Below are 17,588 nucleotides of genomic sequence, written 5' to 3' on the forward strand. Positions count from 1 at the left end.
GCATTGCTTGTTACCGTCTGCTGCAAGGTAGGAGTGACTGGGTTGAACACAAACCAGCTAGCTTCGCTGACATCCACTAACATTCGTCGTTACTATGCGTTTGAACTGCGCGAAATAAGGACGACGAGGACAGAAAACAGCGGGGAAGGCGAAACTAGTCGTTGTCAGCGCCGTCGCGATGCCTCTCTTTACGACCAACCCTTTCGACCAGGATGTTGGTGAGTAATCAGGCTTGGGTAGCATGCTAGCTGAGGTAGCTTTGTTTGTGTCTCCAGCTGTGGAGGCTTTGTGACTTGGCAGACTGGGGAGACAATGGCAGTGAGGAGCATCTCCATCACTCCACCTCAGAGGAAGCAGCTGCTGTTTTGCTGCTTCGCTCTCTCGTGTCCTGCTTCTATTGTCATCGGCTCATTGAGCTTGGGAGCACAGCAGGCTGCACACTGAGCTCGCGAGCAGCTACACACCGTTTGTCCACATCTCCCAGACATCAGCTTGAAAAGACGTATTTTACTGGTGACAACATGTGCATAGAAACACTTGTGGGTGGAACACAGAGGCTGTCAGCAGGTCGGTGAATCAGCATCATGACGTCTCTGACAGATGCGACCGGATGAGACCACAGAGTGCTGCTGTTTCATCTCCCCCTGTTGTTCACCTTTTGGTGAGCAGTTTTCAGGAGCTTTAGTGCAATAACTTTTTTCACCATCACATCATGAAGTCGTCATCTAAATACAGTTACTGTGAGATTCAGTGGATTCTGGCATATGATGATCTATGAATTTAAATATATATATATATATAATTAAGAGAAACAACATGAAGTATATTTCATTCTTTTTTAGTCTTCCTTCTCTGAACAAAAGTGTAAGTTTAGTTTAGGTACTGTATTTCCTGAAGCTTCGGTAACATGTCAGAAATATTTCAGCTACCAAACAAGAGGAGCTAGATTCAGGTCTCCACATTTTCCACTACATCTATTTAAAATAAATTTCACAACTGTTGTGTTAAAGGTTTGGACATAAAGAATCATTTATCAGATTTTGCATCAGATTTTTTTTAAAAGCCAGATTCTGTGTCCGGGGATCAGGTCGTCGCGGCCCCTGCCGTCGACTGCCACCCAATCCACATTGCACCCGACCCCTACGGTTTCCTCTGTGGGTGGTGGGCTCACAGGAGGAAGAGAAAGAGTGGCCTGAGTCGTCCCTTCGGGCTGGGCCTGGCCGGGCCCCGTGGGCAAAGGCCGTCCACCAGGCGCTGGCATACGAGCCCCAGCCCCAGGCCTGGCTCCAGGGTGAGGCCCCGGCTGCGCCTTACTGGGCATTGTCACTTTGCCTTGGGAGACCCTACTGGGGGGCAAGCCCCCCAACAATATAGCTCCTAGGATCATTCGGGTACTCAAACTCCCCCACCACGATAAGGTAGCAGTTCAGAGCTCAGTCACCAGGGAGGAGCTCGGACTAGAGCCGCTGCTCCTCCACATCGAGAGGAGCCAGCTGAGGCTCGGGCATCTGCTTCGGATGCCCCCCGGACTCCTCCCTAGGGAGGTGTTCCGGGCATGTCCCTCCGGTAGGAGGCCTCGGGTCAGACCTAGGACACGCTGGAGAGACTATGTTTCTCGGCTGGCCTGGGAACGCCTTGGGGTCCCACCGGAAGAGCTGGAGGACGTGTCTGGGGTGAGGGAAGTCTGGGCTTCCCTGCTTAGACTGCTGCCTCCGTGACCCGGCCCCAGATAAGAGGTGGACAATGGATGGATGGACTTTTAAAAAAATTATCTTTATTCAGAAATGTCTTCCAGCTGTATTCAGTGAAGTTTAATAAAATGAAAACAAAGTGAAGAATTTTTTTTTTTTCAAAATCCTTCATTAATTTTATATAATTAGGATACCTGTAGTATTTGTAGTTTCAGGTAAGACCTGAATAACACTCTTTAAGGAGATTCTCTGCCTGAATAAATGCAGTCCATGGACTTTTAACAAAAAACAAAACACTGAAAAGATTCTTCTTAAATCCTATGAAAATACAGTGAGAACTGTCTTGTTGCTCAGTGTTCACAGGGCCTGGTGGGGTAATTCTTCTGTATAGAGGAAAATAAACTTGTTGAACATTAGTGCTCGCTGACCTCTGTTTTTGTAGTTTTGACTCAATTTTAGCTGATAAACACCAGTGACCATTCACAAGCTAATGAACTGCCACATGGTGGCGCAGTGGTTCATGCTAAGAAGGTCCTGGTGGCAGTGAGTCCTGCTCTGGTTTATTTCTGAAGCCTCTGAGTTCTGATCTGAAACACTGCAAACAGTCCTTGGGTAGACATATTGGGATTTACCATCTATTTTCATCTATGAATAAGAAAGTACACTATATTTAATCCTTTTTTTGTTTAATTGTGAGAAAATGTAGAGAGACTGGACTACATTGCAATTCTTAAATATGGGGAAATAATGTGGTTAAGTAGAGGAAATGTTCTTAATAATACAGGAGGAGTATTTAAAAGATGCTAAGAGTTTAGTGGAATTGAGGAACTTTTTTCTTATACAAAAGGTCCAACAGTCTTCAGGTATTATTTAATTACCTTTTGATGTAGGAGAGACAAAATTTGGCAAGGCCAAGAAGTCTCTCTCCTGGAGACATTGTCCTTGTGGCAGATGCTACAGCCCCAAAAGGATTATGGACGATGGGGAAGATTTGGACGTGAAATCGGATGCTACGGGTTGGTCCACTTTGCATCTTGCCAATTGCTAGTTTTACTTCTTCTATAGAAATCTATTCTTCCAGTTGGTCTTTCATTGTTGGTTTCAGAGTGGGGACAGACAAATTCTCAAAGCACTCCCCAAGTAGCTCAGATGAATGCGAAGACTCAGATACAAAGAGGTCAGCATAGAATGATGTGGGAGGGATCTGTGGAAACCTCTCCGCTATGGGTTCTAATTTCTGAGATAAACTGAGCAGATTCTGATTTATGCAGCTGATGCGCCAACATTTTAGATGCCTTTTCCCATGTTCATACCACAGCCTTCTTGATTTATGCATCATTTGCTCAGCCTACCGAGTTAAAATCAAATTAAATTCAGTGTGATCGACCATTCTCTGTTTATACAGCTCTGGAGATGTGTTGGTGGAATGCTGACTGTCCAATTGTGCTATAAGATGTGTTAATTCAGTAGTGTGTTTTTCTTTCTTTTTATTATTATGTGAGGAATATGAAATCATATGACCTCGCAAGAAAGCTTTCAAACTTTCCCAAATTGTACTATAGGTCTCATCGGGGGTAGTATTTATTTCTAGGAAAAATTTAAAAAAAGTTTAGCAATATGTTGCACAAATGCTTTGTCAGCTAGTTTTAAAGGGTTATGTCTCCATGAGTATATAGAAGGTTCATTCGGAAAACTTGGTTCTAAGATCAAAGGACTATGATCCGAAATCACTATGCTTTCATATTTGCAAGTTATAACACTAGAAATGATCTTCTTGTCCATACAAAAGTCGTCTATACGTGAATATGTTTGGTGCACCGGCGAGAAAAAGGAATAATGTTTAGTAGCAGGGTTAAAATGTCACCAAACATCCACTAATCCATATATATGTTAATAAGATTGCAGTATTTGCGTTGACTTAGAAACTGAAAAAGGTTTAGTTGAGGACCGATCTAGAGCTGGGTCCATTACTGTATTTATATCACCTCCAAGTAACAAATGCTGGGTGTTAATTTGAGGCAGTAAGTGAAGGAGCTTTTTAAAAAATGTATGATCATCCCAGTTAGGGGCATATACATTGGCCATAATAAGTGGCATATTGAATAGTGAGCCGGTAACAATTATGTAACGACCATTGGGGTCAGCTATTGTCTTAGAAACGATAAACGGTGTATTTTTATTAATAAGAATAGCTGTGCCTCTTGCTTTTGCATTAAAGTTTGAATGGAAGACTTGTCCCACCCAGCCTCTCTTCAGTTTTCGCTGTGATAAGTTTTTGAGGTGAGTTTCTTGTAAAAATGCTATATTAACTTTAAGATGTAGGAGGTGAGAAAGTACCTTATCGCATTTAATCGGATGATTCAACCCTCTCACATTCCAACTAGTGAAATTAACAGGCCAGCCATTACTTACATGCGATGCTTTATCAGAAGGAATTGCCATTGTGTTCTCCTTTGCAATGAAAATGTCTGATCCGTGTCATCATACGTTCAAAACGACAAACAGCTGCTGTCTGTAACAAAAAACAAAAACATAATAAAAACATTTAAACACATACCCCACACCCCCCTCCCCAATTTCCCTTGTGCTGCCCCCAGGCATGGAACACCCGACGCTTCCCTGCTTCCACTGAGAGTCCTATCTTATCAAAACACAGGTCCCTTAATGAAAAAGAAGAAAAGAACCCGCACAACTATAACAGGATGTAGAGAACTGAAAAATGAGTAGCTCTTGAATTACAATTTACCCTTGAACATATCTACAGTATATAAATATATGAACATAATATATGTAAAATATGCACACAAAAAGAAGAAAAAGAGTCACATGGTGATTTAACATTAACGGCCCATTTTCTAAACATATATATATATATATATATACGGGCCACATGTGAACAAAGTGTCTGTCGCAGCATCAGCGTCCATTATTCATTCTGCTCCACTGAGGGTTTTATTCGTCTCTCCCAAATCTAGAGACAATGAAGCCTTTCACACCACCGGGAGTGTCAAACCCCTTCGTCTCACCGTTCTAGGTAACATGCAGTCGGGCTGGGTAGAGGAGCCTGTAGCGAACCCCCTCCCGCTGCCTAAGTGAAGCTTTTACCTCGTTGAAGGCGGCACGGCGTCTGGTCAGGTCGGCACTATAGTCTGGGAATATAAGAATTTGCTTTCCGCAGAACTCAAGCCGACCCTTCTCTCTTGCGATGCGCTGAATCCGCTCCTTCTCCTGATGATAGTGGGCGCAGACGAAGAATGGCCGCGGCCGTTCGTTGAGCCCTGTCCAGGGCTGGGGGCTTCTCCAAGCCATTGGGGCTGCCGAGAATCTCGTGCAGCAGCTCAGCATTCAATCTGGTCGGATTGCCCTGCTCCAGTCCCTCAGGTACCCCCAAAATGCGGCGGTTATTTCGCCTTCCTCTGTTCTCCAGGTCGTCTCTTTTAAGCTGGAGTTTCTCAAACTTGCTGCTCAACACCTTATAGTGAGCCTCCATAGCGAGTACACGTGTGTCCAGCCCAGTCAATCCGTGGTCGTGGCTGCGCAGCTTGTCATTGCATTCTTCCAGTAGCTTCTTGATTGGCGCCACAACTCGATTGATTTCTTCTCGGAGCTGGTTATTTTCCTCTTTGACCATGCCCTGGGAGGCTTGCAGTGTGTTTCCATAGCTACCTTGCTGGCAGCGGTAGCCTCTGAGCCAGGAGAGTTAGCCTGAGTTCTTTTAGCTTGCTTCGGAGGCATTTTCATGCGAAAAATATTTAAAAGCACTCGGAAGAGTGATGAGGATCCGACTCTCACTTATAAGATTGTACCGCACGGGAAAATTGTGCAAATTAAAAAGTATTCTTGGATGCCGGGACCTCGTGTTTAGCACCTCTACTCCATAACGCGCCCCTAGTGGTCTCTTGACAGCAACATTTGATTTAGCTTTCGTCATAGTCTTTTGACTAAAATGTAATTTAGTTTGTCATAATTTAGTCATCTAAATTGTTTTAGTTTTAGCTGATGAAATATCACAAGATTATAGTCGACAAAAACTACAGTAGATTTAGTCGACTAAAAAGTGAGTAAAGGGTAAAATGTAAACTTTCCCTTCAGTTTCTGAAAGTCATGTTCACCGAGATGAAATGAAACCTCTATGATTGTGTTAAGAAATGTTAAGGTATGACTGCAATTCACACACAGACAGATTAACTTATTTGCAACAAACGTTTATTAACTGTAATACTGTAAAATCAGCAGTGCCATTAGTGCAAAAATAAAAACACGTGAAAGAAGAAGTGCACAGGCTATAATACCATCAGGCCTGCTCTCTCTGAATCAGTGTAACTCAAGTATTAAAAAAAAAAACCAATTGCTTCAGTTCACTGTTAGTCAGCTGAAATTCTCAAAGATTTCACTTAAAATGAAATCAGGATTTGAACTTAACAAGAAAAAAATGTTCAAAACATTCAAAAAGGCCTTCAGTGGCAGGAATTGCAACCATTCTGTTGTAACATTTTCAAAACTTCAAAATAAAAACGATTAAGTCATAGTCTCTTGAATATATGGAGCTATAGCATTGATAAGAGAAATAAATCTGAACCATAAAATGTGCACAAGTGTTGTCAGTGTAGACAACAGATTTATTTGGCTCCATTCAATTTTAGGAAAGCACTTGGTGCCAACATGGTACTTTACAGGTTAGCTTATTACACGGTTCTATTAAATTCTGTATTCTGATTGATATCAGAGCCCACGACCCGCATTGTAACGTGTATATGATAATCCACCGATCCACAGATTTATTGAATTATTAAAGCCTTCGTTGAAAACAAATGCATACAGCGGGGGGGGGGGGGGGGGGGGGGTAGCAAAACAGCGGAAAAATCACAATCATATTCCAACGACTCCACAAAGCCAAACAGACTATGCAAACCAAGATTATCTCCAGTGACCTGAATTAGGGTACCACGAATCTTCTGTTCAGACATGGGAATTTTAACTCCCTCCTTCTCAAGGATTTTTAGATAATTGACAAGTGACTCCAGTTTTGAATTAAAACCATATCGTTTGATGTTCTGTGCGTGGAAAAGAGCACACACATGAATATTAATCAAAAGAGGAATTCAAAATTGGGGAGAATTTTCTTAATGTAAAATATATAGCACCTAATTTATGTACACCCTTTTTAGAGCCCACAGGATTTGCAGTTTCAAAGTTGTCATAAAGCAGCTGAATCTGCAAGGCATCCTTTTCAACAGACAACAGGAGACTTTCTTTTTTTTAACTTCATTTTTTTATTGAAGTTTTTCAGTTTTCACAGTTACAGTTTCAGGGCAAACAGAAATAAAAATATCCATCTTTCATCAACCAATGTCTCTATTGTCCAGTGGTGGTGGCTTCTTCGTCTGTCCTCCTGAAATCAGTACATTTTCCCACTTTTCATCGAATTGGGACTCCAGTATCTCAGTTTGTGCGTGAGTCTCTCCAATACAAATAATTCCTCAACAACATGTAGCCGCCGCTCCCGGGTCGGCGGCTCCATTTTGCACCACGATCTAGTCATCACTTTCTTGCTTGCTGCTCTTTTAGTTGTGTCACATCATGGCTTACGTTTCCCAAATACAACATCTTACACGTTTTGGGGAACTGATATCCTAATACTTTTTGCAAACTCTGCCATATTTGTTCCCAATACACTTGTAATTTGTGACAGGACCAAAATATATGTGTGTTCTGTCCATAATATATGTGCTGTATATATCTTGACAGGCAGCTAAACTCTTTTCTAACTCTAAGACTCTGAAGACGTTGTCCGCTTGTCCACAGGTTTATTGAAGTTGCAGAAAAGTGTGAAACTAAAACACACAAAAACATAATCAGCCTTCTGCTGTATTTACATGTCCATATACACAATGTAAATATACACATTCACATGAAATAAATCCGTTTTTATCCTTACTGTATTTATTGTATTTTAACCTCTAATTAACAGTTTTTTTAACCTTATCAATGAGCTAAAGTATATATTTGTATTTAAGCCTGTGCACTTCTGAAAGATTGCTACATTACTAGGCTGAACACATCTCCATCAATCACACAAAGCTCACAAAATGAAACATTCGTTCTAAAAGAGAATCATCCAAGAATAAACATACGAACTACACAATCAATACATACCCACGATGCTATCAAAGGCTTGAGAGGTATTGCAGATGCCACTGATTTGAACCACGTTACACTACAACACCATGCTGCCCTTTTCTCCGAATACAAGTCACGTGACACCACTAGGGGACACTCCCTTCCTGTTCTTTCTTAAAGGGACCACAGCACAATAAGAGAAACACTTCCTAATAGACTTATTAACAGAAATACACTTTAAACAGATGAACTGTGTAACAGCACAATGTGTGTGGTCTGCATCAACATGTCCACACAACCTCCAACATGGCTGTTGTGCTGCCACCACTTTTGTCCTGTTTTTTGGAGTTATGAAAAATCTAACAATATATTTCCAGCTAAACTGGGGCCAAACCCTGGAGCTCGTGGCCGTGCACTGCGATTTACACATGACAAACCATTCCTCTTCCGTTATTTGTTCATTTAGCTCTCTTTCCCATTTTTCTTTAACATATAGAGAGGAGTCGTCCCTATTCGACATCAGACTTTTGTATAAAGCTGAGAACACTCTACACTTTTTCCCTTCATAAGCTTTCTGGAATATCACTACTATTCCATTATCTAAGTCACTCCTTTGTCAGCATCACAGTTCAGCTTTGTTCAGCTTCAGCAATCACATTTGCATTTTCTTCTGGAAATGCAAACCACTAGTTTGATTTATTTCTGTTGTATTGATATTTTAACTTCCATGCAATTTGTTCTGTGTTCTTTTCCATGTGGAGCGAGACTCCAAGTGTTTCCTTCTGGGATTAATAAAGTCATTCTATTCTATTTCAGAGAAAGCCACCAGTGAGATGAACACAGCTGAGGACTGGGGTCTTATTCTGGACATTTGCGATAAGATAGGACAGTCACGCACTGGGTGAGTTCACTCTCAGTCTTGCATGGAGACAAAAGGCAGCTGTTTTAAAGAGTTTTCAAGTTTTGTACTGTACTATATTTCTCCACAAATCTGACTGTCCTCCTGTTCCAGGCCCAAAGAATGTCTCCGTTCCATCATGAGAAGAGTGAACCACAAAGATCCTCATGTAGCCATGCAGGCACTGACTGTAAGCACATTCGTACAAACATGTGTACATGCATGCACGCACACTGGAGAGCAGAAAGATGCTTCTGTCTGAAGCAGTTTCAAAAAAACACCCATAATTCACGATATTGACTTTGAACTTGATGACACTTTTTCATCTCAGTGTCTGAGTTGAATTTGCTTTCCTAATAACAACTTTTGGGTTGCTTTTCCAACAATGTTTTTATATATTTTTGTACATTTTTAACCAAATATGAACACTGGAACAATCTAAACACTACATACACCCTCTCAGACAGAAAAAGAAAATCAGAAACATCACCCCCTCTTCATCTCCAGGTAATGTACATCCCTCCACAGAGTTCACAAATGGTCTCCAGACCTTCTCAGAAATGTCCTCTTTCCCTTTCAGTGTATATATACTATATGTCGTTAAAAAAGAGTCTATACATATATATGTAATTCGCTCCTATGGTAAAGCCGCCATCAGTTCCAATGTCTGATACTTGGTTCCCTTGTGTCTTTCCATTTTAATGCAATTAATTTCTTTGCTTGCAACAAACCCATGTCAAAAAACAATTGTTCACATTTTGTATATCTTATATTTTCAGGGTATAATCCCAAAATGAGGAAACCAGGATCCAGTGCAACCACTTTGGATATGATTTATTTTATCATTTGTGTTACTGCAACCTAAAAGGTTCCAATCTTCCTGCATCCCCAAATACAATACCAGAGCGTACCTCTGTCTTCATTACATTTGGTACATGTGTCTGGGATATTTGTGTTATATTTGTTCAATTTTACAGGTGTAATATATATTCGCATTAATCACTTGTATTGCAGCAACCTAATGGTTTGTGAGCTTTTGGACAAACCAATTCCCATTTTTCCATGGACACATCCTTTCTTAAATCATTTTTCCAAGCAACCTTCCAGGCGAATTTTCTGAAGATTTTGATATAATTAATTTGTATATTTCTGATATTGCCCCTTTTTTTGAACCGCTTTAACAAATAATTTCTTCCAATTTAGACTTCAGTGGTTTGGTCCAAAATATTATTTTGTTTTGCTCTAATGTAACTTCTAATTTGAAGATATTTGAAAAATTGCTTCCTTGTATTTATGCTTAAGTATATCAAAGAACATCATATAATGTGATCCTGCTGAATACAAATCTTGAATTCTTTTGAAGTCCTTTAGTTGACCATTGTTTAAATAGTCATCCTTTCGTCCTGGTTTGAAATCCTGGTTTCCCCATTTTGGTGTGAACTTTGATAATATAACAGGTTCCTTCATATACCTTTTTACATCATACAACACTTTGACTATGTTCTTCACTATTGGATTATTTGTGTTTTTTAATCAAGTTAACTTCTGTGTCTGAAAAAAATGCAAAGTGGATGCAAGGTAATACTTTCAATTTCTGTCCACTGGGCGGCATTGTTTGAATTAAAATAATATCTCATGGACCTTAGTTGACATGCCCAGTAATACCACTCTATATTTGGACACATTATGCCCCACCTCATTATAGGGTGGATGATGGTCTAATCCTGGATTGTTTATTTTTCCATATAAATCTGAGAATAAACTTGCTAAACCAGTCACCAGGAGGCAGCAGGGGGATGTTCTTATAGAAATATAGCACTTTTGGCCATGTGGACATCCCCGTTTCACCATTACTGGCTTACAGACATTTTTGTTGGTAAGATTTCAGCAGTTGGATTTAAATGTAGTAGTGGTATCCATCTTTGGAACACTTCTCCATAGCCAAATCGGGTCAAAACATCAAAAAGATAGGCCCACTCAACCCTATCGTATGCCTTCTCAGCGTCGAGCAAGAGTAAGGCCTTATCTGAAGTGTTGTTTAGCCCATGTATAATATTAAGTACCCTCTTTACATTGTGTAGACCAGGCATCACCCGCGGTCCGTGTCCAGACCCAGACGCTGTCCCGTCTGGACCCGAACCTACCTCTTGCCCAAACAGAAAGTTACTGACGGAGCGCTTCATTTTTAACTGGCACAGCTCTTATAGTCTTTACGGTAATAGTAAACTGGACAGGGAGCTTCGATTTGACATGGTGCAGCTTTTATGGTCTTTATGGAAATGGTTAAGTGAATGAGGAAACGCACTAACCAATTGCATGTGAGTTAAGCTGTCACATGTGATACCACACAGCCAATCAAATCTGTGTATTTTAGGGGCAAAACTTTGACAAAGACAGTTTACAATGAACAAAGTGGAGAGGAAAAGACAGAATAAAGGAGAGACAAAAATGGATGAGAAAGAGGAAGTTGAGGAAAAACCTGGACCAGATGACGCTTTCCAAAAAACAAGTGTTGACAGTGAAAATCGAGCATTTAATCCAGAATGGAGTCATTTCTGTTCATTCTTCCCTCTGGCAGCACTGAACCTGTGAGTCTCATTTGCTCTTATCAAAAATGTCAATGTAAAATAACATGAGACAAAACATAAAGCTTTTGAACAGACTAACCCACTCAAATCAGAAGTGAAATCACAGAGAATCAGTAGTCTGAGAGTTAGAGATGCACCGATCCACATTTTTTCACTTCCAATCCCGATACCCGAATTCGGATATCTGCCGAGACCGATACTATTCCGATACCAGAGCTCTGTTTGCTTTAACATTATTATTATCATTATTGTTGCTTTTATATGAGGCTGTAATAAACTCCTCTCTACAGGCAAGTATGAAATGTATGAATGTATGCATGTATTCTCTCTAAAGACAACTTGAGGTTAGTATCAGGACAGAAAAGGAAGCAGTACAAAGTATTTTTGTTCCATGTGGACAATGTGGGGGTCTGCGTGACGTCATCCTCTCATGATAAACTAGTTCTATCTTTAAAGACTCAGAATCACTTTATTAATCCCTTAAGAAATTCTTTAGCAAGGCAGCACAAACAGAATTTTCTTCAGCTCTAACGCAGCACAAATGATTGGGACTATTTTCAGAGTTTTGCGTGGGGTAGGGCTCAGCTTCATGGAGGTGTGAATCGCCTGCTGACAGCCTGGAGGAGCTGCAGTTCAGTGATTTGATGCCGCGGTCAGTGCCGTTCTCCTGTCAATTTAGAATTACCCCTACACTATTAACAGTTAATTTTTACCCTGGTGATGTTTAATAAAATGCTTTCTTAGCACTCCTCCAGTTCGTGTGTCCTTACCAAACCGTCCTCGTATCTTGCTCTGCTGGATCTTCTATATGAAGCATTGGACTTTTGCTGGCGTGTTGAACCTGTGGACTTGCTCCTTGGATGTCAGTATCAGTTTAGCTGGAGGTATGATGCCGTTTGTCAATCCCAGCTTCCAGAGTTGTTGCCATACCGCTTCAAACTTCTTCTGTTGTTTGTGCACCTCTGTGGCGATGCCCTACAATCGTACCCTTTTGCTCTTGTACAAAATATTCTTTTTGGATCTGGCAGCCCTGAGCGCCATGTCCTTCTGCTTAGAGTTGAGAAAACACATAATTAGAGTTCTTAGAGGTTCCTCTGGCTTTTTCTTTGGTCCAATGGGCGCTCTCTCAGTAATCAAGGGGCTCTATGATGTGTTCAGGTCAAGTACATCTTTTATCCAGCTTTCCAGAAATCCACAGGTTTCCACACCCTCCTCACCCTCTGGAACACCGGCCAGTCTGAGGTTATTACGACGGGATCTTGTTTCCAAATCTATCAGTTTATCCTCTAAGCTTTTACTCCTCTTCTCCAAGCTTGTTATGGCGACCCCCATGACAGCAGGCTCATGCTTTATATCTGAAATGTGTTTCTCCACTTGATCCACTCTTCCAACACAGTCAGATAGTTGTTTTTCTGCATTTCGTTCATGGCTGCTACAACCTTGTCTGCTTTGTTTGTTTGGCCACAGTGCCTTCCAGCTTGTCACAGTGTTCAGTTTGCATGTTTCCAGGTTTGATATGAATACTTGCAAACTGCTCTCGTATGGCATGCTGTAGTCTCTCCTCCGTGTTTTCGCCGCTCTCGAGGCTGCTTGCACCGCCTACGCTAGCCCGCTTGCTAGCTGCACTAGCCTCGGGAGCATTAGCATCTTTGTTTTATCCTTATTCGCTTTTCCAGGTCCAGGCATCGTGGGTCAATACCGAACTCTGTTTCCGTACTTCGGAGCCTTTTGTTGCATCAATTGAAGGATTTAACAGAGTTACCTCACGGAGCAGTTCCGAGCACAACTGTTTGCTATGGTGACGTCATGGGAAGTCCATGGGGTTGCTTTTAATTCTCTGAATAAAAGTTACAACTCCAACACTGACAATTTCATTAAACTATGTTCAAGCTTTAGCTAAACTAAGTTTAGTTTAGTCATAGAGTTCTACAATTAAGAAGCTTATGGACAGACTCAGTGAAGAAAAGCAGATGAAAGGACAAGATAATTGTTGATTTAAGTCCAGGAGAGAGGAGGAGCCATGACTGCTGAATGCAGCTTTTCTCACCCTTAAACGGGGATGTCAGGTACTCATTGACCTGATATTTGACTAGTTTTTCAAATCAACATATTAATGACGTGGACGGTGTTGGCTGTGATGTTTCCCTGTGTCTGCAGAATGTTAACCATCTCTAACTTTCTCTCTCTGTCAACAGCTGCTGGGAGCCTGCGTCTCAAACTGTGGAAAGATTTTCCACCTGGAGGTTTGCTCCAGAGAGTTCGCTAGTGAAGTCAGTAATGTCTTAAACAAGGTTTGTCTTTAGACTTCTTATTTTATCTTATTCTCTTCATCATCCATCTCAACCAGAGTTCGACAGCCCCTCTGTAGTGGCTCCGTCAAGCTTTCATTAAGTCATATGAAGTAAAGCTATACATCTTATTTTTATAAGTGGGAGATTTAAAGTAAAGAAAGTTTAAATAGTTGATCCATTAAAATCTGTCTCCTCCCACTGCGTTTTCACTTTCACTTCAGCTGAGAAATTTTGAGTTTCCAACGTCAACCTCTTGCTAAGAAAACCCAGAATTGAAAAAAAAAAAAAAGAAAAGTTTCTCTGGAGCTCTGAGATGCAGAACGACTGAAGAGTTATGAAGAAGAGCTACAACTTTAAAAAAAACACTGGAGAAAGAGAAATCTATTATAATAAAATATTTACCATTCTAAACTGTATTGACAAAACTTTGTAATGCAACATATTCTACATTATTGTTTGTGTCTTAAAACTAGGATTTTCTCAGAATGTGGCAGTCTTCTGGTCTGAATAAAGGAAAGTTGATGAATGTGTTGGTGTTTCCTCTAAATGAGGTGCTGTTGTGTGCAGGGCCACCCTAAAGTGTGTGAGAAGCTCAAGGCCCTGATGGTGGAGTGGGCCGAGGACTTCCGCAACGATCCACAGCTCAGTCTCATTTCAGCCATGATCAAGAATCTAAGAGAGCAGGGTGTCACTTTCCCAGCCGTGGGCTCCCAGGTCAATCTTCAGGTGACAGGATTAATAGGACTCAAATGAGTAATGTGCTCATCTGATGATAATGTCTCCCTCCAGGCTGCAGAGCAGGCCAAAGCGAGCCCGGCTCTCGTGGCTAAAGATCCGTCCACCTCTACAAACAAGAAAGAAGAAGAAGACCTGGCAAAAGGTAAACAGGCATCAGTCGGAGAAGTCTGAGGGTCAGCAGGATTTTGTGAGTAGGAGCCCTGATTAAAAAGATGTTGTATGAGCATATTTTAAAACACATAAAGACTGGAAACATTTGTTTTGTTGACTTTCCTCTGAAGTACATTCCATTCGTGATACTATGATCACGGTTTGTGCGTATGCTTAGATACTGAAAATCTGACTGTTCACTCTGACTCTTCATTCCAGGATATAGTTGCTTAGATTTTCAGCATATGTGTAGTAAACCGTGATCACGGTATTGCTCATGTAATCTCCTTCACCTCCTAATGTGCAACATGGAGGGTTAAAACCGGTTTAATGTTGCAGCCATCGAGCTGTCACTAAAGGAGCAGCGGCAGCAGCCTCAGACCTCCCTGTCCAGCCTCTATCCCAACGCCTCCAGCCTGCTCGCCTCACACAAAGCCGACGGCAGGAAAGTCCGCGCCATCTACGACTTTGAGGCTGCTGAGGACAATGAGCTGACCTTCAAATCCGGAGAAATAATCACCATCCTGGATGATAGGTGAGTTGGTATACAAATACATGAGAACGCACACAGAGAACAATTACTCTCCTGAACTCAGTCTGATACCAAAGATAAAAAACATATATCCAGGGACATATCGTCTAAAAGACAAAGGTATTCTTAAAGCAGTCAAATAGAATCTTCAACCAAAAACTGATCACCGGTGTACCTGGGTTGTTCATATGAGAAAAGAAACAACTCTGGAGCTGTACCCGAGTCATTCATCGCAGCTGTACTCCGGTGAACTCCCTGTGACAGTACTTGGATAAACTCCATGTAGCAGTACTCAAGTAAACAGGAGCTTTAAAGATTTCTGTGTGAAATGAAGAGATGTGGTCTCACTAAAGGCTCCCACAAACTCAGACGAAGGATCGGATCATAGGACAATCATTCGTAAAATCCGCGATTTCGTCTCAAAAGGGTCTGGCTGTCTGCACAGTTGTAGGACGGCCGAGGTACCGCTATCGGATGTTTCTGATATTTGGGGAGTCACAGCGGCGGCGATCACGTCAGCTGCTGCTGCAACCTGCAGCCTGTTTGTTTGGTTTACATGGAGTGTACCTTGTTGGAAAATGAAAGATCACAACAGTAGATGCTAACGTAAATTGTTTGTAGATGATCATAGATGCTCACAAGACCCTCCAGGTCATCCTCTCTCTCTGAGCTACAATTGCGTCCATCTTCTCATCCTCTTGTTTCTTTCAAAACACATAAATGCAACAACGCTGAGGCCCCATTCATGTGTATGTTTTGGTACACATGAACACAATTGCACATCCCCCACCACCAAAAGTGCTGACACAGGCAATCCTTGAAACTCAGACTGCAAAATTACACACCATCAAGATTTCCGTAACACAAGCTTTAAAGGCTTCGGGAAGATGTTGAGTCTGAATACACGGTGCAGGGAGGCTAAATGCTAATTACCAGAGAACAAAGAGCCTCGTACTTCCGCTTTCAAAATCTGATGGAGGAAGATTATAATCAAAGTCTTGAAATGGATCTGAATACACATATTTTAGGGACAATATAATTTGCACAACATTTTGGCTTTTCTGTTTTCATTTTTGCATACTAGATGACTGGTCTTAATTAAAATGTATGTTTAGCCAACAGCGAAATGAGTCACCAGGAACATACTGTACCTAGAAATGATGAAATCCAGTTATTAATAGCAGGAGCAGTAATCTCTGTTCCAGGCTGTTCTCATAACTTTGTTTGTCCTTTGTTTGCAGTGACCCTAACTGGTGGAAAGGAGAAACATACCAGGGTGTGGGACTGTTCCCCTCCAACTTTGTCACTGCTGACCTCACTGCAGAGCCTGAGATGAGTGAGTACACAGCCTCTTAATTCACCTCATCCACCATAGACTACGTCTATTATGTCCACGAGCAATATTGCTATCTGAAGTTGGTGGACAAATTCAAAAAGGCCTGGGAGGAGTACCTGGGTGTCAGTATAACAGACGATGCTTGGGCCGATGCACTTAGACTGGTCCACTCATCTTCCCTGTGCGCCCCGTCATCGTTTAATTCAATTTAAAATGTTACACACATCCCTAAGGCCAAACTGTCTTCTATGTACCCTGAAATGAGTCCACCGTGTGGCAGATGTAACCTGATGGAGGCCTCCCTCAGCCACATGCTTTGGTCCTGCCCTCTCTTGGGCAACGTTTGGGGTGACCATCTTCAACACACTACCTCAAATGCTGAATCTCAGATTGGAACCAAACCTAATTGTCGCCCTCTTTGGGGTTCTTCAAAATCAAGTACATCTCAGCACTACTAAAAAACATGCCTTATCCTTTGCCGTACTTCTTGCTCGCCGTGCCATTCTACTTAGGTGGAAAGACGCCTCCCCACCTTCCAGCACACAGTGGCTGCTGGATGTCATGTTTAAAACTAGGAAAGATAAGATGCTCATTAAAAGAAACTCCTGGTGCTTCTGAAGACATGTGGGGTTCCTTCTTGCAGTTTATCAGCGCTGTGACTAATTATTGCAGCATCGCTCCATGTGAGAATTGAATGTAGGTCCTGGTGTGAAGCGTCATTCTGGTAGTTGGGTGGGTGGGATGTTTTGGGGTGTTTGTTTTTGTTTTTCTTAGATTATTCCATCTCCTTACAAACAATTGTGCAAATACTTTTACTTGTCTTGTGTATATCTGTGACTGTAAAGACTCACATCACGACTGCTAATTCATTGTAAACCAACAATTTCTGAGTGAGCCAACATTTTGTACAAAGTATTTGTTTATATTTCCGTTAATAATCAATAAAAATATTCTTGATTTAAAATTTTTTTTTTTTTTTAAAGGTTCATTGAGAAGGTCATGGTTTTATTTTTCCCTTTTTCAAATTCAATATACTGACACCTGATCTATCAGTATTTTGGGTTTTCAGTGTTTAAGTAAAATGTTTTTTTGAAAGAAATTCACTGAACAAGCGGCAAATCTCTTGTCTTTATTTATGTGTTTGGCAATAAAGTAATTGTAAGAGTTATTAAAATTAATCTGGTACATTACTTTAACTTTGTGGTAGTTAAGTAAGTTACTGATTACATTTTCAAAGGTACCCT

At 41.2% G+C, this 17,588-nt stretch overlaps 1 protein-coding gene across 1 annotated transcript in view; it reads left to right on the plus strand.

Annotated features, from left to right (window-relative positions):
* Positions 1–17,588, plus strand: part of stam (signal transducing adaptor molecule (SH3 domain and ITAM motif) 1) — a 23,884-nt gene continuing 6,296 nt past the window's right edge. Inside the window, exons 1-8 of the mRNA XM_080459541.1 lie at positions 1–218; positions 8,628–8,712; positions 8,824–8,899; positions 13,493–13,588; positions 14,156–14,302; positions 14,378–14,468; positions 14,816–15,011; positions 16,250–16,344. Of these exons, the coding sequence (XP_080315667.1) occupies positions 179–218; positions 8,628–8,712; positions 8,824–8,899; positions 13,493–13,588; positions 14,156–14,302; positions 14,378–14,468; positions 14,816–15,011; positions 16,250–16,344 (826 nt within the window). The 5' untranslated portion in view covers positions 1–178. The remainder of the gene's footprint in view (positions 219–8,627; positions 8,713–8,823; positions 8,900–13,492; positions 13,589–14,155; positions 14,303–14,377; positions 14,469–14,815; positions 15,012–16,249; positions 16,345–17,588) is intronic.

Source organism: Lipophrys pholis (assembly GCF_963383615.2).
Source record: "Lipophrys pholis genome assembly, chromosome: 1".
In the NCBI taxonomy this organism is placed as follows: Eukaryota; Metazoa; Chordata; class Actinopteri; order Blenniiformes; family Blenniidae; genus Lipophrys; species Lipophrys pholis.